The 23432-nt window shown below is 49.0% G+C and overlaps 1 protein-coding gene across 1 annotated transcript; it reads right to left on the bottom strand.

Annotated features, from left to right (window-relative positions):
• Nucleotides 1-325: 325 nt before the first annotated feature.
• Nucleotides 326-4793, bottom strand: Repin1 (replication initiator 1). Its single transcript, XM_059257702.1, has 3 exons — nucleotides 4632-4793; nucleotides 3705-3899; nucleotides 326-2509 (listed from the first exon to the last, which is right to left on the bottom strand). The coding sequence occupies exons 2-3, from the start codon at nucleotides 3856-3858 to the stop codon at nucleotides 849-851; spliced, it is 1815 nt and encodes a 604-aa protein (XP_059113685.1). The 5' UTR covers nucleotides 3859-3899; nucleotides 4632-4793; the 3' UTR covers nucleotides 326-848.
• Between the last annotated feature and the right edge of the window lie 18639 nt (nucleotides 4794-23432).

Genomic DNA, 23432 nt, shown 5'->3' with positions numbered 1-23432 from the left:
CTGGAAACCTTAAAAGGAAATCTACCCAGGACCTTCCCTGCAGTCAAACGCCCAGCATCAGAGGGCTAGGCTTTCCCAGAACTCCTGAAGCTCTGGAAAGAGTTGGGGAGAGCCAGGGGTTTAAACGAAACCACCAGGGAAGCCCTCTACTGGGGAGGAAGGACAGATAAAGCCAGGCAGGTGAAGGAGTAAATAAATGCCCTGGGAGGATAACCTACAAGTGGATGGAATTGCTAACCGAGGATGGGCCTCGACACATCTGGGTACCTATGCAGGAGGCACTGCAGAAGGGTACTGGTTAAAAAAAAGAAAAAGAAAAAAGAAACCGCTCAGCTTCACCTCTCCTGCCGCCTGACAAGGGCAGCAGCAGGCTCACCAAGGTGCATCCAGCTGGCCCGCTTCCCTGCCCCAGGATTCATTTACTAATGACTATACCACACCTACTTCCAAAAAATGACCTGAAGTAACTCATAGTAAAGACTGGGACATTAAGGCGTTAACACCAGAGGGTGGAGTGGTTCCCTTCCCACTGGTGGCTCCTCTAGCCGAGGATTCAAAGGGTAGATGGAGCTGCTATTGCTACTTTTCCAGGGTACAGGGCAGTCTGAGTTGACCTTACAAAAACCAGGTGGGGGCCTGCTAGCTCAAAGCCAGGTCCCTGCATTCTAAAATGGGTTCCCTGACCACCTGGGGAAACTCCAAATCTGAACAGAGCCCAGATCACTCCGCCTCTTCTATCCCCCTGGGATGCCCTCCAGCCGTGTCAGTGTAGGCACCCCACTAGGGGCCCTCTGCCACGCCTGTTGCCAAGGACATCCAGGCCTGTTTCCCTCGGCCTATGGCCCCTCTTAGGCATCATGCTGCTTCTGGTGCATCAAGAGTCGATCCTCGTCGTCAAAGGTCTGACCGCAGATGGCACAGCAGAAGGCACCATCCCGGATGTGGCTTTTCCGGTGTGTGATAAGGTTGGACTTCTGGCTGAAGCTGCGGTCACAGTCGGGGCAGGCGTAGGGCCGCTCGCCCGTGTGGATGCGCCGGTGCGACACCAGGTTGGACTTCTGACTGAAGGCTTTGCCACAGTCTGGACACACGTAGGGCTTCTCGCCGGTGTGGATGCGCCGGTGTGCTGCTAGGTAGGGCTTGTGGCGGAAAGCCTTGCCACAGTCGGGGCACACGAAGGGCCTCTCCGGTGCGTGGTCGCGCCGGTGGGCTGCCAGGTGGCTGCCCTGTGAGAAGCGGCGCCCACACTCCTCACAGGCGAAAGGCCGCTCACCCGAGTGCACTCGCGAGTGAGCAACCAAGTGCGTCTTCTTGCCGAAGTTCTTGCCGCACTCGGGGCAGGTGAAGGGCCGCTCGCCTGTGTGCTGTCGCTGGTGCAGCCTCAGGAAGCGCTCGAGACGGAAGCTGCGGCCACAGTCGGCGCAGCTGTGCAAGGGCACTGATGCCTCCGCCGCCGGGGTCAGCGGGGACCCCAGGGGAGCCCCAAGTGCGGGCTGCATCATGAGCTCCGTTGCAATCTGGGGACTCCCGGTGCCCAGAGCGGCCTGTGCTGAGACCTCTGAGCGCTTGTGGATTTTGCTGTGCGACAACAGGTTGGGTTTGTGGCGGAAACGGCGGCCACACTCGGTGCAGGGGTAGGGCTTCTCGCCGGTGTGTATGCGCCGGTGCGAAGTTAGGTAGGGCTTGTTGGTGAAGCGTTTCCCGCACTCTGGGCACTGGTGTGGTCGCTCGCCAGTGTGCACACGGCGGTGGGCGATCAGGTTGGGCTTGTGACGGAAGCGCTTGCCGCAGCAGGCACACTGGAAGGGGCGGTCCACAGCATCTCCGCCCGGCCTGGGGGCAGCCACTGCCGGGCGACCTCGGGGCCGGGGACCTAGGGCCTTGGCGGCTGCCTCCTCCAGGGCCTCAGTGACGTGCACCCGCTTGTGAACAACCAGCTGGTCCCACTGGGCAAAGCTCCGACCACAGTTGCCACATATGAAGGGCCTAGCCTCAGGGACAGGGGGATGGCACCTCTGCAGGTGGGCTCGAAGCTGCTTTTGTCGCCAGAAGCGCCTGTCACACTCGGGACAAGTGATGGGCCGCTTTGCAGCTGAGTGAGCCCGGAGGTGCAGTACCAGGGCTACCCAGCCTTGGAAGCTATGCCCACAGAGGTGGCAGGTGAAACCCAGATCAGGGGTGGCAGAGGCATGAACTTGAAGGTGCAGCGCTAAGAAGGGGGCGTGGCGGAAGCGCTGGTTGCACTCGTGGCAGGGCAGCGGCAGCCTGGCCTGGCACCGCCGAGTGTGAAGCCACAGGGCCACCCAGCCCGGGAAGCGCCTCCGACAGTGGGCACAGCGATGGGCCTTGCCTGGTGCTTGGCCTCCTGGCTGAGCTACTGACTTGCCCTGGTGCCTCGACCCTCTTTCGGGCTGGGGGGACTCCTGGGAGGGCCCAGAAAGGAGCCTGGGCGGGACTGGGCCCATGGCCATGGTGCCCCTGCAGCGCCGTTCCAGCATGGGTTCTTCCTCTGCGGAGGGTGGAAAGGGCACAGTCACTGCACGAACTGACCCCGGTTTCTCCCTCCCACCCCAAAGAAGAAGGCTGCCCTCTAGGATCTGCTAGCACCATTCTATTCTATATGCTGGTCTTGAGTTTCTAAATAACATTTCAAGGATCTTTCTATCTTTACTGCCCTGGAAACTTCCAGAAGGGAGACATGCTGTCACCCCTTGGGATTCTCTCAGGGTATTACCCTAGTGTCAGGAGGACTTACAGAAAATACTCCACCATCTCCCTACTGTGCCTGACCTACTGCAAACCCGCCTGTTGCCTTTCCCGTGGCAACCCCTTTCTTCTACCACATGAGAGCTCTCCACTTGACACATGAAGGAGTGTGGGGCTTCAATGGTGGTACTACTTGCCTGAGGTGACACTGGAAACCACTAGCAGACCAAAGCTGGGGGGCAGGTCTTGTGAACCCCCAGGCCAGTATGTCTTCCTCTTAACACTGAGGTGTGCAAAGATCTTAAAAACCATCTGGCTAAAGCCTTGAGGATGGTACTTTCAGCCTCCCCAACCTCAGCTCTAAGCCTGGAGGGAAGAGGGAACCGCCTGTCTTTAGGAAGGGAGCAAGGTGCCTCTCCCAGCACAGACTGATGCCAGGTCACCACCTGTCCAGACTGCCCTTGTCACCCACACCCAAGTGATTACGATTGGGACATTGGGGAAGGAAAGTGCTTTTCCACCCAAGGAACACCCACAGTCTGCTGTGGGGAGGGAGGGGACAATCCCTGGTTCAGCATCTCTCAGGGGTGTGAGCGATTGTTGGGGTAAGGAAGGGGAGGGAAGAAGACTGTGATCTCTGTTTCCCTTGCCTGGTGCTGCCCAAACTTAGCCAAGGACTGTCCCATATTCAGCTATATCACAGCAGGGGAGCCCAGATTCCCGAGAGTCTCCTACACAGAGTGAGTTCTGGGGTGGCAGTGAGACTCCCCCAGGGACCTTTCATGTCTGCTCAGGATCTCTGTCCAGGCACAACCTCCCAAACTCCTTTACAACCAGCTCTCTTCTGGGGGACTACCGACAAGACTCACCCCTGCCCCCCGCCCACTGGCTGAACCCAGGACTCCTTCCTTCCCCAGGAGCTTCTGTCCTGCTGGTAAGGGAGACCCGAACACTGGAGCATGGGTTTGTTGGAGGACACAGGAAAGGCCAGACTCTACCCTGGAGAGTGCAGAGCTGGGGATGAGGCGTTTTCCAACTCCTGGTGGGGATGTTCCTGGGGAAACTTCTGCCACAGCGCCTGCTTCGGCCCACACTCTGGTAGCCCCCGGATGTCAGAGAAAACTGTAGCAGTAAAGACATCCCTATCCCCATGGCAGAGCTCAGACCTCTAACTGCAGAGAGGTCAGCCTTACCTGGGGAAGGGAGAGAAAACCTATGTGAGGCTCCACGCTCGGCCAGGCAGCTTTGTGTCCTCACCCAGTCCCTCCCCCCATTCAAAGCCACAGACTTCTGCCTTGAGTTCCACACCCCAGCTTGGCAGAATGACCTAACGGCCACTGGACGAAAGCATGAATATGGCCCTTCGCCAGGAAGCACAGTGCGGCCTTTGGGGGCCACCTCCTAGCCTGGTAGGGTCACAGAAGAATTCTTGATCTGTGGCAAAGATCTTTCTCTGTGGCCAAAGGCCGACCTAAGCAGTAACTCAGGAATCCCTGCTGGCTCCCCTTCCCCCACTCTCCTCGCAACAGAAATTCCAGGCCTGTTTCCCGAGGGTCTGCGCAGGGCGCGCCAGTGTGCCCAGGACTCGGCCGGGATCCCCTTCGGCATCTAGGACAGCCCCGGGTGGCAGCAGGCCCACACCCCCCTTTTGTATTGGTGAGTGTCCTCTGCCCACGTTCGCTGGCACGCCGGACCGGCTCCTACGAGGGAGCGGGCCATCTTGGGTCGCACGCCCAGCGCAGCCCGCGGAGCCTGTGCGCAGGTGCGCTCGCCCCGCGCCGCAGCACTCCGCGCCCCCACCCCGCCCCGCGCGCGCGCGCGCGCGCGCGAACCCCCCAGCCTTACACACTCACGGTCACGCGCCCCGCAGGTGGAGCTGCCCCCGCGCGCCCTCGGTGGCCCCTGCGCCCCGGCTCGGGCCATACCTCTCCCGCGTGCCCTGCGGGGACGCGGCGCCCATCCATGAAGCCCCCGGCCGGCCTCTGCGGCCCGCTCCCCGCCCCGCCGCCGCGACAGCGGCAGGTTCGAGTTCACAACTGCCAGGCCCGTCCCCAACCTCCCCCCTCCGGGTTCCCAGCGCCACGTGACTACAGGAGCTGCGGAGGGTCAGTCTCGGCTAGGCGGCCGCGGCCTGGGGGCGGGGCGGGCCAGGTCACCCGCGCTTCTCTCCCGCCTGGGCGCACGGCCGGGGAGGGCCCGGCTCCGTTACCATGGCAGCCACCAGCTCGAGTTGTGGCCACCGGCCGGAACTCCAGTTTCTCACTCCTCTGTCCCAGCGAAGGACGATCGCCCCTGGGCCACCTCGTGGCCAGGCTGTGGTCACTGCGTCTGGCTCACCTGCACTGCCTTTTTAAAGTCTCAGGCCGAGAGAACTGGACAGGGCACCACCGACAGTTCCCCTGGCGTCGAGCCCGGGCCTTTGCCCAGGCCGCTCCAGCTTGGGGCTGCTGCGGGGCAGCCGCTCACCAGGGCCACAGATCCCATGGCAACCCAGTGCACCCCGCACACACCCGGACGGAGAATGAATGGCCCGCGACTGTGAACTCTGCAAGGCCCTCTATTCCCACAACTAAGATCCGGAGTCGCCCGCTCTCTAGAGCTGCAGGCCGGGCCCAGGTGGCTGTTGGCACAAGTGGGTCATTTACGCTTGGAAACGCACAGCAGCCAGTGTGGCGTCTGCGGGGGCAGGTGCAAGCCTGTGGTGATGACTCACCCACTAGCAGGTGGCCTTGGCTTTCCAAAGGAACCCCATCTTGGAGCTTCCAGACCAGTGCAATTTCGTGTCCTTTCATGCTTTCAACCAGACAAGTTTTGAATTGTACAATTATTTTAAAAACACTTTTGAAATCTCTCCCATACGTAGGAAATAGAGGGCCATCTAGCCCTTTCATATATTAGCCTCCTAGAGTCAATTACATTCGGTGTTTTGACATACTCTGGTGCTCTGAGTAGCATTTTATCTTGGGGTTGCCTGAGGTAATCCCTTGCAACTGTATATGCTGGCTCTTAAGATATTGTAAATTTTCTCCCATTTTATTGCTCTTTTATATTTTTTCATATATTCTAATGGCTGCATGAATATACAAATAGATTACAAATTGCTATATCCTTATAGGTTAATGTTTCATTGTACATGTCCAGTATCAGACTTTTGGAGGTGGAAACAGATGGTCAAAGACGAGGTATATATTTTTAAATGATCATCCAAAACTTATTAGTTATCCCTGAGAAATGACCATTTTCCCATTTCCTTGACAACATGGGCTATTTTCCCAAAGTTAATTAAAATGGCTTTGTTTTGGTTTTTGTTTCTTGGATTGCTGGTTTGCTGAACTGTTTCTTTTACATGAGTTTGATTTTTTTTTTTAACCAGTTTATGCTATGGCTTTTGAGAATTTGTCCTTTGTCCAGTTTCAAGGTTGGGAAGTTGGTTTTTGTTGTTTGGGGTTCATGCTTGAAGGTGTTAATCTGTCGTGTATGTGGAAAATGTTTTCCCTTGGACTGTTCTTTTTTGGGGATGTGGGAAGCAAGGTCCCTCTATATAGCCCACACTGGCCTCGAACCCAAACCTGGGGTTACAGTCATGTCTAGCACACTCAGCAACTTTAATTTTTGAAGTGAGAAAATTTTGGTTTTATGTGCTGAAACTTGCTCATCCTTTTCTTTCTGGTGTTTGCCTTTAGATTTGTGTTTAGAACGTTACCTCCTCCATCCCCAGTTACTCTTTGTTTACAGTTTCGTTGCAGAAAGTGAGTTTTAACACTTCAGTTTCAGCATTCCCTACAGCGAGTCTGCCGTGTTTTAATTTGATTTTCGAAACTTGTCTAGAATCACTCCTCTGTCTTTCCACATGAACTTTAGAACTTGTCAATATTTGGAACCCTGTTTGTGTTAGGAGAGAACAGAGATGTGTGCACTCATGGAATAGATGCACTGTTGGGGTCACACTTGCCTCTCACTGTGGAGTCACACGCAGACCTTTCACTCTTCCCATAAAGTGCACCTCAGATTCTAGAGCTTCCCATTCAGCAAGCATGGATGGAGCATCTGTGGAGCATATGTCCAGCACAGTGGTTGCAAAAGAATATGCAGTAAGACCCCCCAGTTCCACCTGCATGTTTTATAGGAATGCGTAAACCCTCAGGGGGACTTAATTTTGTGTCTGGTGTGGTGATAAGCCCCTCTCACTGCTGGGCAGCGATGGTGCACACCTTTAATCCCAGCACTCTGAAGACAGAGGCAGGCAGATCTCTGTGAGTTCTAGGCCAGCCCGATCTACCTAGTGAGTTCCAAGACCAGGGATACACAGAGAAACCCTGTCTCTAAAAACAAAACAAAAACCCTCTCCTACATATCTCATTTCATCCCCTCAACAGCCCTATGAAACAGACTCTCTGGTCCTCACTTTACAGATGACATAGCTGGGCCTTGGAGATGTTAAAGGGCTAACTGGGGGCCAGACTGCTGCAAGGTGGGTGATGGGAACAGGGGCAGCACTATTCAGCCTCACCCTTACCCACTGCAGTTGTGTACAGAGGTGGGGGGGCAGGGAAGAAGGAGCTTGGGACGCGGGGGAGCACCACATGCTGGGCCCAGCAGAGTAAGTGTGAAATGTAAAATGCTTGTGGTTAATGAGTGTGCAGATCTGATGCCTCGAGATCACTAGAGTTGATTACTGCATCCCCTCAAGCAGATTTCATACACTCCAAGAGACTCCTCCGTCACATCTGTGATCGGCCCCTCTCCTTTCTTAAACAAGGCCCTATATCAGCTCTCAAGCTGTGGATCTCAACCCCTCTGAGGGTCACATAGCAGATATCCTACATATCAGATATTTACATTATGACTCATACCAGTAGCAAAATTAAAGTAATGAAGTAGCAATGAAATAATTTTATAACTGGGGGTCACCACAACATGAGAAATTGTACTGAAGGATGGAGCATTAGAAAGAACCACAGCCCTAAAGCATTCCTTTTCTCCTGACCCCGGAAGGAAGTACCTTGTTCCCCCTGCCATCCCCCTTCAGTAGATGCTACCTGTGCTTTTTTCTCAATAAAAGAAACAGAGTGCCAGCCTTGACTCTGCAAGGAGAAATAAATGTCAGGGACTTGGGCAAAGATTCCTGAGCCTTTGTACTGGTCAGAAATGTAAAGCCTTAGAACTGGGGGCTTCAGCCTGTACCATGTCAGAGGTAGGAAGACACGGTCCTTCCACCAGCCAAATGGCCAAGTGATCTAGCCTAATGTAGAATGTTCCAGCTTTTGACATGTTTACTGGAGCAGTAGAGAGCCAGACTGGGCAAGGGCCCCCTGGAGGGCCCTGGGAGATTCCTTTTCTCTTCCTGAAGAGCCTGCTCTTTGTTTTGAGTTACATGGTTAAATGCGCGAGCAGCTGGAGGATGGAACCATGTCTCTAGAGATCCCATCTTCTGAAGATACCCACATACTGCTAGCAGCAGCCCCAAGACTGCCCCGGCAGTACTAGTCCATACATCTCACAAATATTTAATCAGTGTAAAAAATCTTGCGTTGTGCAGGCACTGAGTCTCTTCATGACCCAGCAGAAGTGGTCCATGCTGGTTTTCCAGAATGAGAAAGGATGGCAAGAGGCCTTTAACTGTGTGTATCATTGGAAATACCTCTCGGGTTAGTTAACACAACATTTTAAAGTCCTTGTTAATGATTTCTGAGTGACTGGCTGTTGAAAAGCTGGAGATGGAGGAATGGGAGAGGAGAAGGGAGAATTCACCTTGGTGGATTTCCTGTAACTATTCCATAGTAACTGCTGCCTCTAACAGTATGCCTGAGGCAGATTACAAGGCCCCCAGAGCTGTTCCGGGAGAGCATGCAGAAGGCACATCCCACACAGACCTGGATAAAGGACAAGCCACTGGGTGTAACTTCCTACACAACCCTGCCTCCTTGGCTCTCCCAGCTGCTGAACAAGAGAAAGCAGTGGGAGAGACCCACTGAATAGGTCACTTTCAAATACAAAGCGTTGCTTGGCTGAGGAGGATTAAGGAGTAGATGCAGAAAGGCCCTCTGTCCTGCTTGACCTCCAAGCAGGAGAAGCATTTACAAGACAGAAGACTCCCGCCACCAGGGAGAGCAAAGGCACTGAGGACAGCTTGAAGCCCTGGGAGGCCTGGAGATAGCAGCAAATTAAACCATCAACAAGCGTTACTAGCTGCCCTTTACAAGGTGCCACCCCTAGAGGCTCAAAGTCCTTTCCTGGCCTTGTCCATTTGTGCTGAGGATTTGACTCGTGGTAGCGTGATTGCCGAGGGAGTCCTGGGTTAAGTCTCCAACACAGTGGAAAACTAGTGATAAAAAAAATTAAAATTCACTGTTGTTTATTGAAGATACTGAATGGACTGGAATTCAAAGCTACCTTGTTGAGAACTACTCATCCCTGGGTGTCTCCCACCTGTATGTAAAATAGGAAAAAAATAAAAATAAATAAAAGCTATCTGTTTTCCTCTGGTTCATCCAGCTTTTGTTACAGGATTCTGACCCAACTAAGAATCTGTTGAAGCTGGGGAATTCCTCCACAGAAGCCCTGACAGACCACAGCACATCAGGTGTAGGTGAAGATGGGTTTTCCCTCTAATGGATGCACTGACCACCAGGTCCAGTTCCTACATGGAGAGCCGTGGTGGGAGGGAGATGCGGAAGCCTTGTGATGGAGGCTTTAAGGGCGACTGGGGTGTTGAGAGAAAGGCTGAGGCCTTTCTTACAGGACAGGGCTGGTTCTCATGAAAGCAGGTTGAGAAAGGATGCCTCTCTCGTTTGCTCTTCCATACACGCCTGCACTTCCTCTTGAGGCCCACTGCAATATGAAATACTATAAGGCCCTCACCAGAAGTGATGTCTTGAACCTCCCAGCTCCAGGATGGCGAGCCAAAATCAACCTCTCCCTTTATAAGCTTCTCAATCTCAGGTATCTCATTACAATAGAAACCAGACCGAGAGGCTAGGAATGGTGGCACTCAAGAGTCTGAGGCAGGAGGATCTTAGATTTGAAGTCAGCTTGGGTTGCAAAGCAAGACTCTGTCCAAAAAAGAAAAAAAGAAAAAGAAAGGCTGAGGATCTAGCTCAGTGGCAGGGTGCTTTCTGAGCACACACAGGCCCTACATTCCATGTCCAGAACTAACAAACAAGGGACAAAAATGTTCAAAGTCAGCCCCTGTCACTCCTAGGGTGAGCATCTTAGGTGAAAAGGATCTTGATGGCTTCTGTGGAAAAGATCAGAGTGCTTCAGCTATGGTGTTCTAAAAATAGCTGTAGCTGCATAAAGACATGAATACTGCATAAGAAGGACAAGGCTCGGAGAGGCCCTCCAGCCTTGGGTGGAGATTGGGTGTCAGCTCTGCTACAGGAGGCACTTTCTATTGCATACCCAGTTCCCAGAGTCTGTTTTGCTAAAAGAAGCAGAATACAGTTGGTAGGAAGGAAGCCAGCAGGTACCTCAAGTTTCCTGCAGAGGAAGAGAGTCTGTGTGGGCGCCTCGAAGCCATGAGGATCTGCTGCCCACCCCGAAGGAGCTGTCTGACTCCCCAGCTTCCAGCCCCATCCCTTATCAGTCTGACACTTTTAAAGGTGAATCAGGTCAGATTGCACCCCTGCCTGGGGGCAGCAAATGGCTTCCTTGCCTGTGTGTGTGTGTGTGTGTGTGTGTGTGTGTGTGTGTGTGTCTCGTGTTGTGTTTCTGATGGCAGATGAGGTTCTATATCACCTAAACTGACCACAGATTCATTATGGAGCCAAGGATGGCCTTGAACTTCTGATCCTTCTGCCTTACCTCCTAATGATAGGATTTCAGGTATATGCTACCACACCCAGTTTATAGAGTGCTGGGGATTGAACCCAGGACTTTATGAATACTCACCAAGCACTCTACCAACTGAGCCCCATTCCTATCCCTCCCTTGTGATTTTTAATAGCATCCAAATCAATGCCACAGCATGAACTGACTGTACCCGCCACTTTCAGGCATCATGAATACCTGCTGGACTCAGCCCTGGCCAGTCACAAATTGCTTCCAAAGGGGCCTTTGGAGCTACTGTCCTATCTGCCCAGATGATGCCTCCTATGGTTCCTCTAGGCTCCATCTTGGCCTGAGTTCAAATTTTGATTCACCTCTCCCATCCTCACACCACATTTCCCAGAGCTGTTGTAACAAAATATCACCAGCTTACAGGCTTACCAACTCCACTTACCCTTTCGAAAGTCCAAAACTTCAAAGAGATGAAATCAAGGCGTCTGATGGGCCAGCCGTCTTCCTCCAGGAGAACCTGTTTCCCAACCTTGTCCCGTCCGGAGCTGGAGCCTCGTGTCCTTGGCTCATAGCCCCTTCCACCACCTGCAAAGCATAGTGTCCAGCCTCGGTGTCACTTCGCTGTGTGGGACTTCCCTGAATCAACGTATAAAAGCACAGGTGAGTGTGCCCGGATAGATAATCCAGGGTCACTGTGCCAGCAAATATAAGCTGAAAATCAGAAACACTATTTTGATTCTTTCTGGGGGAAAAAAGGAAAAGACTCCCTATCCCAGGTTCCCTCTTGGTGAAGGCATTCACCCCTGAAAACTTGTAATTGAGAACTTCTGTCTATTTAAGGCCTGTTTAATTCTTTCTGAAAGCTACAGTACCTTTTTCCAAGTTCACTGTCTAACACCAGGACAGGAGTCACCTCATGGAATTGTAATCATCAAAGGAAGTTGAACCGATCATCCAGGCTCCAGGTGGTGGGGAACTTCTAAAGTTTCCAAATGGCAGGCCTACTACCAGTCATAAAGATAGGCGTCGAATGCCTGTAATCTCAGCACTAAGGAAATAGAGACAGGAGGATCAGAAGTTCAAGGCCACCCTTGACTACATAGTGAATTCCAGACTTGTCTCAAAACAAAGATACACACAAAGGTTCCCTTTGGATGTAGACAACAGAAAAGAAGGTGGCTTTCTCTAACCACGAGGTGAAATTTAGGGTGAACCACCACCGACAGACAGTATGACCAAGTCCTTGGGCCTGGGGGACCACTTCCAGCTGTGGGACAGTCTGCGCCGTCCCCTGTGCTGTGCTGTTAAAACAGCTCTCTTGAGAGTGAGTCATTGTTTGTTTGGTGTTGGTTTGGATTTGCTTTGGTTTTGAGGCAAAGCCTTGCTGTGTGGCTTGGACTTTGTAAACCTCCACCCTTGGCTCCACCACTCCTGGAATTACAGGCCGGCACTGCCATGCCCAGCTCAGATCTGGGACCTTAGAAAGAACAGAGATTTACTTCTTACAGTTCTGGAAGTTGAGAAGTCGAAGCCCAAGGGCTCAGAGCTGATGAGAATCTTCATGATGGACAGTGGAAGAGCGAACATGACATAACAAAGGCACATGAGAGGGAGGAAGGAAGCAAGCCGGGCCCTCACAGCCTCTTCTCAGGAACCCACTCCCATGAGGTCGAACTCACGCATTCAGTAACAGCAGCAATCTGTTCTTTCAGTCTGCCCAATCACCTTCTAAAGGTCCCACCTCTAACACTGTGCACTGCCAACTAAGTTTCTGGTGTGTACTTTGGGGTGTAGGAGGCACTCCTCTCTCACTGTGGACCCGACAGTGAGGTGTAGGAGGTACTGTCCTCTTGCTGTGATGGACACCCGACAGTGGGGTGTAGGAGGCGCTCCTCTCTCACTGTGGACACCCCGACAGTGGGGTATAGGAGGTACTGTTCTCTTACTGTGATGGACATCGGACAATGGGGTGTAGGAGGTACTGTCTTCTTGCTGTGATGGACACCCGACAGTGGGGTGTAGGAGGCGTTCCTCTCTCACTGTAATGGACACCGACAGTGGGGTATAGGAGGTACTATCCTCTCACTGTGATGGACACCCGACAAATGCTCCTTGAGAGTTTATCTTGCCTCATGGTTTAAGGAAACGGTCCATCCTGGCGGGCAGCAGAGCTAGCTGTGGCAGCAGGAACCTGAGGCAGCTGACCACGTTGCCTCTGGAGTCAGGAAGTAGAGATTATTGCTGGTGCTCAACGTGCTTCTCCTTTTATCCAGTCCAAGACCGTCGTCCATGATGATGCTCACATTCAGGGTACGTTTTCCTCAGCTAAACATCTCTGGAGACTCTCTTAGAGGCATGCCCAGAGCTGTGTCTTCTAGGCAGTTCCAAGTCCTGTCAAGGTGACAGTGAAGATGAACCTTCACAGTGGCGGTATGCAGCAGTATGCAGCAGTGTGCAGCAGTATGCAGCAGCGTGCAATAGTGTGCAGCAGAATACAGCAATGTGCAGCAGCGTGCAATAGTGTGCAGCAGTATACAGCAATGTGCAGCAGTGTGCAGCAGTGTGCAGCAGTATGTAGCAGTATAGAGCAGTGTGCAGCAGTATGCAGTGGTGTGCAGCAGCAGCATGCAGCATCGTGCAGCAGTGTGCAGCGGCACTGTAGCAGGTGCATCTCCCAGGCTGTGTAAAAAGGTGTTTTTTTCATGTCCGCACTCTCAGCAGATCACATGTGTTGTGGCTCTCACTCTGGTTCACATTAAAAATTGAAGCTGTTTTCTTTCTCTTCCGTCTTTATCCTGAAGTTATCCAGGTTATCATATTTTGTTTTTAATTATTTTCACCAATCTAATCTCTTCACTTCAAAACTATTTTAATATGTTTTGTTTTTTATCTGTGTGTGTGTGTGTGTGTGTGTGTGTGTGAGAGAGAGAGAGAGAGAGAGAGAGAGAGAGAGAGAGAGAGAGAGAGAGAGAGAGAGAGAGGCACACGCGCGCACGCACACACATAAGCATTCAGGTGCCTGATGAGACCAGAAGAGGGCAGATGTGAGTTGCCCAATGTAGATGCTGGGAACTGAACTCAGGTCCTCTCCAACCCCCTCCCATCACAATTCACAGTTTGCATCTGCAAAGTGATTTTTGTCATGTAAGGGAACACTCCCAGATTGAGGGGATTAGAGACAGCTCACCTTTTGGGGCTGTTATCTGGCTCATCACACCATTCCCATGCCCTCTAGCTCAGTGCTCAGTTTTATTGTTCTTCATAGCACCTGTTGAAGTAGTCAGACGTTTACATGGCTCTTGTCTTGCTCCCCACCACAAAATAATCCCAGGAAGACAGGTATTTGCTTTATTGTTTTTACCAATGTACAGCCAGCATCTTGGAAGGTATCTGGCCTGAGGTGCCTAGTGCTGTGGACAAAGGAATGCGTCAATGTCGGCTCCATCACATGGCTGAGCCAATCTAATGGAACCACACAGACATGTCCAAGCTTCTCCCTTGGCTGCCCGTGTTAATCAGGACATGGAAGCCTGCGAGCATGAGCAGTGAGGAAAAAGGACCACCTCTTCATGGAGAAAGATTCAGTCAGTACACAGAAGCAGCTGCAAACCAGAAACAGAAATCTTCGGTCTGTAGCTCACCCAGACGGACTCTGCAGCAGGGCTTTAACTGGATGCATGACTCTCTGGGGAGCCCTTATTCTGAAGAGGACTTGACATGACCCAGGGACACACTTGGTGGAATCTTGTATAATATTAGAGGGACCAGCCTTAATATTATACATCCCAGGGGCTCAGGAGAGAGAACTACTAATGGCGAGGACTATTTTCAGGAAATAGAATCTCAGCACACCGAGCTCTATAGTCCACTTGCTTTAATTCCTCTGGCATAACATCCACATATACACAGCTTCAGTTCTGTTCTCATGCCTAGCTCCTTTCTTGCCTGATTTCTCTCTGTTTATCTACTGTTCCCTCTTAAGTTCTATCTTAATTCTGCCTCATCTAGGTCCTTTTCACCTTGTTCTTACCCAGCTAGGGCTTTCCCATCTGACTCTTCCTCATCTTCCATCTCGTTCCTCTAGTACTCTCTTCTAGCCCTTCAATCTAGTTCTTCTCCGTCTCAGTTTGTTCCTCTCAAGTTCTTACCCATCTAGTTCTTCCATTCTCTTTTCTCTTCTCCATCCTCCACGTGCCCTGGAAGTCCTCGTATACATACACTTACAAGCAGTATTCACTTAGCAGTGCAAAGCCAGGCTTCCAGGGTCAAACAGAGGGGTGATAAGAATCACATAGGGAGGCAATAACCATTAATTATCATTTGCAACCCCAAAGGGAAGTGACCAATGGGGAAATGAATTAACTAAAGGCTAAATTCGGGTAATATCTAAGAAGAGGGACTCTTATATGCTCAACTATAGTCTTAAACGTGATTAGTAGAAAATGTTAAGAATCTATAAGTTGCTAGGTCAATGGGAGAAAATAAAACTGTCTTCTTTTTTCCTGTGGCTCCTATCTGTCCAAGCTATCTGCCGTTTTTTCTGCAGGGTGGGGGAAAGTGTGCTAGGTCGCTAGGCGACCTGTACAGCTAGATGCCTCTGGTGATAGTTAAAGGGAGATCTGGAACTAGAGGTAAGATTTGGGAAAGGAGGAAGTAAAGCTTAATTGGCACATCCGCCAGGCCTTCTCAAACAGGTAGCCTGGATGCTTAAGTCTGTTCTTAGAGAGTACAGAGGTATCTCTGATAAGGTACTTTCCTCCATCTGGGGCTGGACCTGGCTGGATGCTGCCAATGATGATAATTACAGGGAGGCTTGAACTGGGGTTCTGGCTGAGCATAGCTATAAGGTTAGTAAGGCTGTAAGAAAGCCTTCAGCAAGGCTGCACCTCCCCATGACCTCCCCAAACAGTGCCACCAACTATGGGGGACCTTCATTCAAACCACCACACTGACGCTAACAATTCTTTCAACTGAAAGGGAGTTTGGGCAGGCAGGAACCACGGCTGAAGGTTTTGGTTATTTGGTAAGCAAGTACAGTACGTGCAAACAACAGCACCTGCCACCACAGAAAACAAAATACCCATGATGCATCTGTTCTGCTGAACCACAAAGCCTCCGAAGTGACGGGATAGAATTTCTGTGCATTTCCAGGCCAGACCTGGCTTTTAGGAGACATTAAAGCAAGATACACACTGGCTTCTAAATCTATTTTCTGAATTAAATTGAAGGTATTGCTGAATCCCAGCTAGGCTTTAACAGGGGTGTGATATTGCAAAAATAGACAGGGTCTGACCTTGAAAGGCTAGCAAGGACTTTTCAACCAAGCTAAGCACTTTCTCTCCACTGAAGCACATGATGACTATGACGTTTTCCTGACAACACCCAAGACTGTCACAAAAAGGTATGAAAACAATTGTAGAGTACCTTCTTCCACTGCTGCAGGCCGCAGGAATATATCATAAGAACTCAGCTGGTTATGGCAAAATCACTACCTGGAGGAATCAGGGAATTCCTCCAGAGGAAGCCAAATCCCAAGGAGTTTTTGGTGTTACTCGAGGCAAGATTTGAGAGTTTATAGCCTTGCCTCACTTCCAATTCACTCTCTCTACTTCGTGTTTCTGGTTTAAGATGTGAGCTCTCAGCTTCCTGGTAGGGCCACCTGCTACCATGCCCCCCCCCCCCCCCCCCGCCACTGTTATGGACTCTCACTCACTCAAATAAACTCATCCTTCCATACGACGTGGTGTGTTACCACAGCAACAGAAAGGAGACTAATACAGTCGCCTCGACCTCAGTCTGTACTCTGGTATGCTGCCAAGACCAAACCTGCATACATCTTCAGTTAGCCCAGAAATCTCAGGTGTCACATCAGCAGTCAGCAGTCTGCCTTGCTTTCTTTCTTTTTCTTTTTCTTTTTCTTTTTCTTTTTCTTTTTCTTTTTCTTTTTTTTTTTTTTTTTTTTTGGTTTTTTGAGACAAGGTTTCTCTGTGTAGCTTTGGTACCTGTCCTGGACCTTGCTCTGTAGACCAGGCTGGCCTCAAACTCACAGAGATCCGCCTGGCTCTGCCTCCCGAGTGCTGGGATTAAAGGCGTGTGCCACCACCGCCCGGCCTCTGCCTTGGCTTTCTTAGGACACCAGAAGACACATCTCAGCACCAGTTAAGAAAGCTTTTTTTTGTTTTGTTTTGATGTTATTTGAAATTAGAAAATACTGCAACAACATGATGTATTTAACAACTACATAATAACATCCCATTATCATGTCAACCTGACACCGTACTAGAATTTTAACATATCACATTTATAGTTTATGAATGGTATGTTATATCATAATATGTAGTATATTTAATAACATAATAAAATATTTTAAAGGTTTTCCTTGAAAAAAAAGAGGCCAGCCCAGCTAGCCTACTTGGTGAGCTCTGGGCCAGTGAGAGACCCTGCCTCAAAAACAAGGTGTGAGCCGGGCGGTGGTGGTGCACGCCTTTAATCCCAGCACTCGGGAGGCAGAGCCAGGTGGATCTCTGTGAGTTCGAGGCCAGCCTGGGCTACCAAGTGAGTTCCAGGAAAGGTGCAAAGCTACACAGAGAAACCCTGTCTCGAAAAACCAAAAAAAAAAAAAAAAAAAAAAAAAAACCCAAAAAAAAACCAAGGTGTGTAGCTTCTGAAGAGCAACACCCAAATTTCTCCTCTGGCTTCCACATACATGCACACAGGTACGTGTGTACCGCTCCCCCCGTGCGTGCACATATACACACTGACAAAAATAAATTACCATGCTGGACGGCAGTTCTAAGCAAATACGTGTGGGATAGAAAACCAATACCACAGGGGGCTGGAGAGATGGTCAATAGTTAAGAGCACTGACTGCTCTTCCAGAGGTCCCGGGTTCAATTCCCAGCACTTACATAACACCTCACAGCTACCTGCACCTCCAGTTCCAGGGGACCCGACACCCATGGCAGAACACCAATGCGCATTAAAAAGAAAATAAAACCAATACCATAAACTGACATGAGTTGGGTCAGAGTAGAGTTGGAAGGTATTCTTAGGGTTAAGTCACAACAAATGAAGGCTGGCAAATTTGGAAGAAATTCTACAGCCCTATGATTTGAAAACCTTTAGACCAACTGGATCAGGCCCTCTGGATAAGTGAGACAGTTGATTAGCTTGATCTGTTTTGGAGGCATCCAGGCAGTGGGACCAGGACCTGTCCTCAGTGCTGGCTGTTTGGAACCTGGGGCTTATACAGGGACACTTGGCTCAGCCTGTGACGAGGGGACTGGATCTGCCTGGACTGAATCTACCAAGTTGAACTCAATCCTCAGGGGAGTCTTTGCCCTGGAGGAGATGGGAATGGGGGGTGGGCTGGGGGGAAGGCAGGGGGGGGAGAACAAGGGAATCCATGGCTGATATGTAAAATTAAATAATTAAATTATAAAATAAAAAAACCTTTAGAATGCCCCAATTGAAGAATAACAGCCACTGTTCCTGCTCAGCTGCTCCATCTAGTGGTAGGTCCTTGCGTGCAGTTCATAGTCTCTGAATTGGGTATCTTCAATATCCAGATTAGTATTTGCATTCTGACTACTTCGACTCTTAAAAAAATTTCTCACTCATGAAGCAAGCATGAAATACTTATTTTATAATGATGCAAGTTCTTTTTGTTAGTTTTTAAACTTTCCTAAAAGAGTAACTAACTACAAAGTTTTTAATACTGTTATATATACATATATTGCATTGTCAAAATGGACCCACTTACATTAAAATTTTATTTCTCATTGAGGAAGGCGCATAGGGCAGAAAAACTGGTGCATGAGAGCTATGAGAATAGCATATGGAATGGGCCTGTTGGCAGAGAGAAAGACTAAAAAGACCTCAGGACTAGGGACCACCTGTGTGAGACAGAGCATAGGACAAGTCCACATACGCAAATGCAGGAGCAGACCAGCACTATAGAAGACATATGTAAAGGGTGCTTTGCCACCTCCAGAGGACATTAGGGGGTACTGTACTATTGGGGACACCCTGCCTCACATCCTTGAAGGGTAAATGAAGTCATTCTTGGATTTTAAGACCAGTTTGAATTCACTTGGAAAGGGCAACCACAGATCTTGGGTACTTTCCCAAGTTTGCTGTCATAGGCCCACTCTCTGTCGTGAAGCTGTGGCCCATGGCCAGCTTTCTATCTTGTCCACTGATTGCCTTGGTAGTAAAACAGGATTCCTACAAGGTTCCCATGATCTTGCTCAGTCAGCCCAGAAAAGAACGTTTGCAGAGATAACCCATCTCCCAAGACAATGTCTTGCTGGACGCAGGCAATTTCAGGAAAGACAGACTGTAGAAATACACGCAGCCCCCGTGGCCGCAGCCACTTCCCGATTCTCAAGCCCTTCACAGGGTTACAGTCAGCTTTTTTCCTTGGCAGACCCTCAGCTTCCTGCAGGAGAGAGGCTACCCCTCACTGCGTGCTAACAAAGACAGTCTCATCCGTTGAAGGTCAGACTCTACCTCTTTTCTGCCTTCTGTCTCTTTACACCGCTAAAAAATCTAACATTTGGTGTCAAATCCTGGGAAGGGTATCCAAGGTTCACTAGCAACGCGAACCCTCCACATGGGTCTCCCTTGCTCTCATCTGGTTGTCCCGGGGCCCACTCATCTCCCTCAGGCAGCCATTTCTTTCACTGTCTCCACCCTTCTCTCATCTCATTTTTCTCTGTCTTGCTCTGACTTAGTCTGACCTCCAGGGGGAAGGCTAATTCTCCATTCCATCAGACCAGGAATCCAACACACCAAAATGTCAGGACAAGGTAACTCATGGGGCCTAACTCAGAGGGGCTCCAGTTAGGTCTCAGGGGCTCCAGGAGTCCCACTCTGTCTCTTCTGAGACTCTCTTGGTCGAAGGTTCCCGGAGCTTTCCACAGGCTGTGAGAATTGCTTGGATGAGAGTTCCAAGAACTCTCCACTGGCCACACAGTCTCTCAACTCCTGGAAACATACAAGAATGGGGATGGCCCTCCTACATTTCAGATCTGTTTGGTCAATTTGAAACCTGAGGGACATCTCCAGGTGGCCTGATTTGACCCATTTTTACCTTAGTTTTGCACCCACCATGGGTTCCAAATTGTCTGCACCGAAAGATACCTTCTTAGCCTGTCTGTAGGCCAATCTAAAAGAGCTCCATTTGGGAGACCCCAGACCAGCCACACTTGTTCAGCTCTTGGTCCAAAACTTTCCTCAATGTGTATTGGACAACGGCCACTGCTAGCCTGAATTTGGAACTTACAAATTTCAGTATCTAAATTGATTTAGATATCTTCATAAAATGAAATTGAGAATAGTCCAAGCTGCCCCCCCCATACACACTTTTAACTCCCAGCTCATCTTAACCCTTTCATCCCTGCCACTCAGCTCCACATCCAGAACCAACATGCCTGCCATTTCTGCTGGGTCTCCAAGCCTGTTTCTCTCAGCCAAGATAGGATACTCTTTCTGCTCTTGAGAATCCTTTGCCTCGTGTCTGTTATCTGCTTTTGTTTCTGCCCCACCGAAGTCTGGATGCTCTTGCTTGTATTTTTATAGTGTTCTGTTTGATGGTCTCTAGGTTACGGATATTGATATTATTGGCAATTTGACATCTTCATAAGAGAACAAATATTGGTTAAGTTTTCCGGGTTGTCTGCTTCCATCTGCAGGTGAAACGGGAACAAACTGGTTATAGATGGAAAAGACGCTCTGTCTAAAAAGTCTCTCAATAATAACTTTAGCATTGCCTGCTTAAAATAATCACAGCTGGGATTTAAGATAGGCAAGGTCATCAGACCTCCACCTGAGTAGTGGGTCACTCCTCCCAGCTGTATGCAACTAGACCCTAATTATATGAGACTTCAAGGATTTCTGGGTGTACAGGCTAAAAAAATGGGGAGGTCGCCCACCTGTGCAGCAAAGAGAAAACTGTTATATACACTGAGTAAAGGCCCCAAATGTTGCCTAACACCTCCCCTTAGAAAAGTTTCTTACAACAAACAGTAAATTTATTTGTTACTGTTATGTCTCATGGTATTTAAATTTTTTTTATTCTGGAGAAACACATATAAAAAGTAAAATGGCTAAATGTAATTTTCTGAATACTTCCCCCTCTTCTTTGTTTTGTTACAAAAATGTTCCACCATTCAAGGTGATGGATCTCTCTGAAGCTCTTGCTGAAATGTAAACTTTATCTCAGGATCTGTAAGACCATTGGGGGTGTGGCTTAAAAAGCTGTAAAATTTCAAGTAAAGAAAAGTTAGTTTAAAACTTGTAACAAAAAGGCTCAGTGTCGGGGGCCATGTGAGAGGAGCAGCAGCAGCTTTGGAATTCGTGAACACGGCTTGGCAGTTACCATAAACACTCTGAGTGAACCTTGTAGAGGCAGAGCCCTGAGGACTATGTGTCCTGAGGACCCCATGCTGTTCCTGAGCACAGGTCTGACTGTTGCCCTAAAGGCCACTATGTCCCTCATAATGTATGAGTTGTATGAAAACTCTAAGGAGGCTTCTAGCTCCTCATTGGGCAGTGTTACTGGTATTTATAATTATAGTGACTGACTTTTCCAAGCATTGATGCTGGAGCAGATTAATGATTCAACCACCACCCTTAGGAAGAATTTAGACATGTAGAATTGTTAGTAAAGTTAGGTTACAGTGGTTTTGTTAATGGCTTTGAGGTAGAAAATCTTGGGGACGATTTAAGGTTTAGAAAGGCACACTTTTAATGGTTGGGCGAGGGAATTGTTGAGGTCAAGAAGAGCAAAGGCTTCCTGGTTATTATTAGCAAACGTGCCTTTCTTGCTATAATGGGTTGGTGACCAAAGGCGATGATTAATTTCTTGTACCCATTTTTGCCCTCAGCTTTCTGATATGATTTAATTAAAAACTGTTAATGAGTGGATATGCACCCTGAGAATTTAAGTAGCAATTACTGGTTGATTTTAATATATAAAAGCTTAGATTTGTGATTCTTTTAAGATTTTTTATAAGATTACATTTTGAGATAAATAATAAAGTGATTGATCTTTTCTTTGTAACTGCAAAATGCAGCCTTCCAGTAAAAGAACTGACCGAGAAAAATGCCTTGCTTGCTTAAACTTTGTTAATCTATTAACAAGTTGCTTAGACATGAATGTATGTGGATCCTTGGGATAATTTGTTTTTCACCTATAATACATAAAATGTTTAATCATGTAAGGGTAGTGGAAACATGCCGTTTTTCACTTGTATTTGTTGTAATCATTCACTTAAAAATAGATTGCAACCACATTCTAATTTTTATATTGCTTGAAAGATTTTGCTGGGGTATATAAGCTGTAAAGGAAAAAATAAAGAAAATAAAAAAAATAAAGAAAGTTGGAAGGAAAACATCAGAAAAGAGACAAATGGGATACATCAGGAAAGAAGTAAGGGAAAAAATCAAGAGAGAGACCTTGACACGTTGAAGGTGTGTGTGTGTGTGTGTGTGTGTGTGTGTGTGTGTGTGTGTGTGTTCCCCTTTTTTGAAGGCTCCAGAGAAGTAAGTTTTACTCCCTTAGATAAAAAAGTCAATTAATTGTATGATCAATCGCTGACTCCACATCTCCTCTTCAGTTCCTGAGCTGCTAGGAGCTGGTTCTCAGCAGCAGCTGCTCAAACTTGATTAAATAGAAACAAAATTATGAAATCCTAATCTTGTAAGAGTTACTATTTTAGCCAGGCGGTGGTGGCACACGCCTTTAATCCCAGCACTCCGGAGGCAGAGCCAGGTGGATCTCTGTGAGTTCAAGGCCAGCCTGGTCTACAGAGCGAGATTCAGGACAGGCACCAAAACTACACAGAGAAACCCTGTCTCGAAAAACCCAAACAAACAAACAAACAAACAAACAAATAGAAAATAAATAAATAAATAAATAAATAAATAAATAAATAAATAAATAAATAAATAGAAGCCTTCTTCCGCTTATGGCTTCTGGTTCCCTCCAACTTTGGCTCCTCCCTCGGGTCCCTTCCCCCAGTGCTCTGTGGCTCCTTGCTGCTTCTGCTAGCTCACTGCAGGGCAGCATTCCTGGCAGTGGGACTTGTCACTGTCACCTCCCTGAATGGACTTACACCCACTTCCTTCACCAGCTCACTGTCTCCTACCCCTATTTCTCCCCCTACTCCATCCACCTTTCTGGGAAATCGCTCAGTTTTGCTCTATAACCAAACCATCTATTACAGCTCTTTCTAATTATTTTTCCAAAGTTTCCCCAGGAATGCATCACGGCAACTGTATGATCCTTCAAAGCCGATCAACTTAAAACGCTCCTCCTGCTAAGTGACCAGAGGACCCCTCTTCAATGGACCCTAAACTATCTCCTCCTGAAGATGACCCTCCTCATCAGGAAGTAGCTAAAAAAGGATCAACACCCCTACCCCCCGTTTTTATACCTTTTATGAGTTTAGACTAATAGAATGTCTTGGTGGTGAAACAGGATTCCTACAACACTAAAGATGGTCTTGCTCAGTCATCCCAGAAAGAATGTTTACAGAGATAATGTTTACAGAGAGTCATACAATTCAGGAAAGACAGACTGCAGAACTGCACGTAGCTCCCATGGCTGCAACAATCTCCTCACTCTCAAGCCCTTCACCCTGTCCTATAAAGGGCTGCACCAGCTTTTCCCCAAGGCAGATCACCTCTGCAGGAGAAAAGCTCCCCTTCACCCTACGTGCATAGTCCTGTCTGTCGGTCAGACGCCTGTCTCTTTTCTGCCTCCTGTCCCTTTGAGCTGTCTCAGAAATCTAACACACACCGTATAACCCATGACATAATGCTAACCTCTGAGCATTTCACAGGTTTAGGAAACACTTGATAAAGAAGGAGGCCATGTGGGGCTGGGACAGAACGGCTCGAGCTTTTGAACAGGCTAAGATCCCCGTAGGATGGGCTAAACA

The sequence above is a fragment of the Peromyscus eremicus genome, chromosome 3, assembly GCF_949786415.1.
Source record: "Peromyscus eremicus chromosome 3, PerEre_H2_v1, whole genome shotgun sequence".
Lineage (NCBI taxonomy): Eukaryota > Metazoa > Chordata > Mammalia > Rodentia > Cricetidae > Peromyscus > Peromyscus eremicus.
The sequence above is the reverse complement of the archived record's forward strand: the minus strand, read 5'-3'. Positions and strand labels throughout refer to the sequence as shown.

Coding starts and splice junctions, on each gene's coding strand:
- Repin1 (XM_059257702.1), bottom strand. CDS start 3,858: ATGGGGATAGGGATGTCTTTACTGCTACAGTTTTCTCTGACATCCGGG. Junction 2,510..3,704: donor CCAGCTCTGCACTCTCCAGG/GTAGAGTCTGGC, acceptor CACCCTCCGCAG/AGGAAGAACCCATGCTGGAA.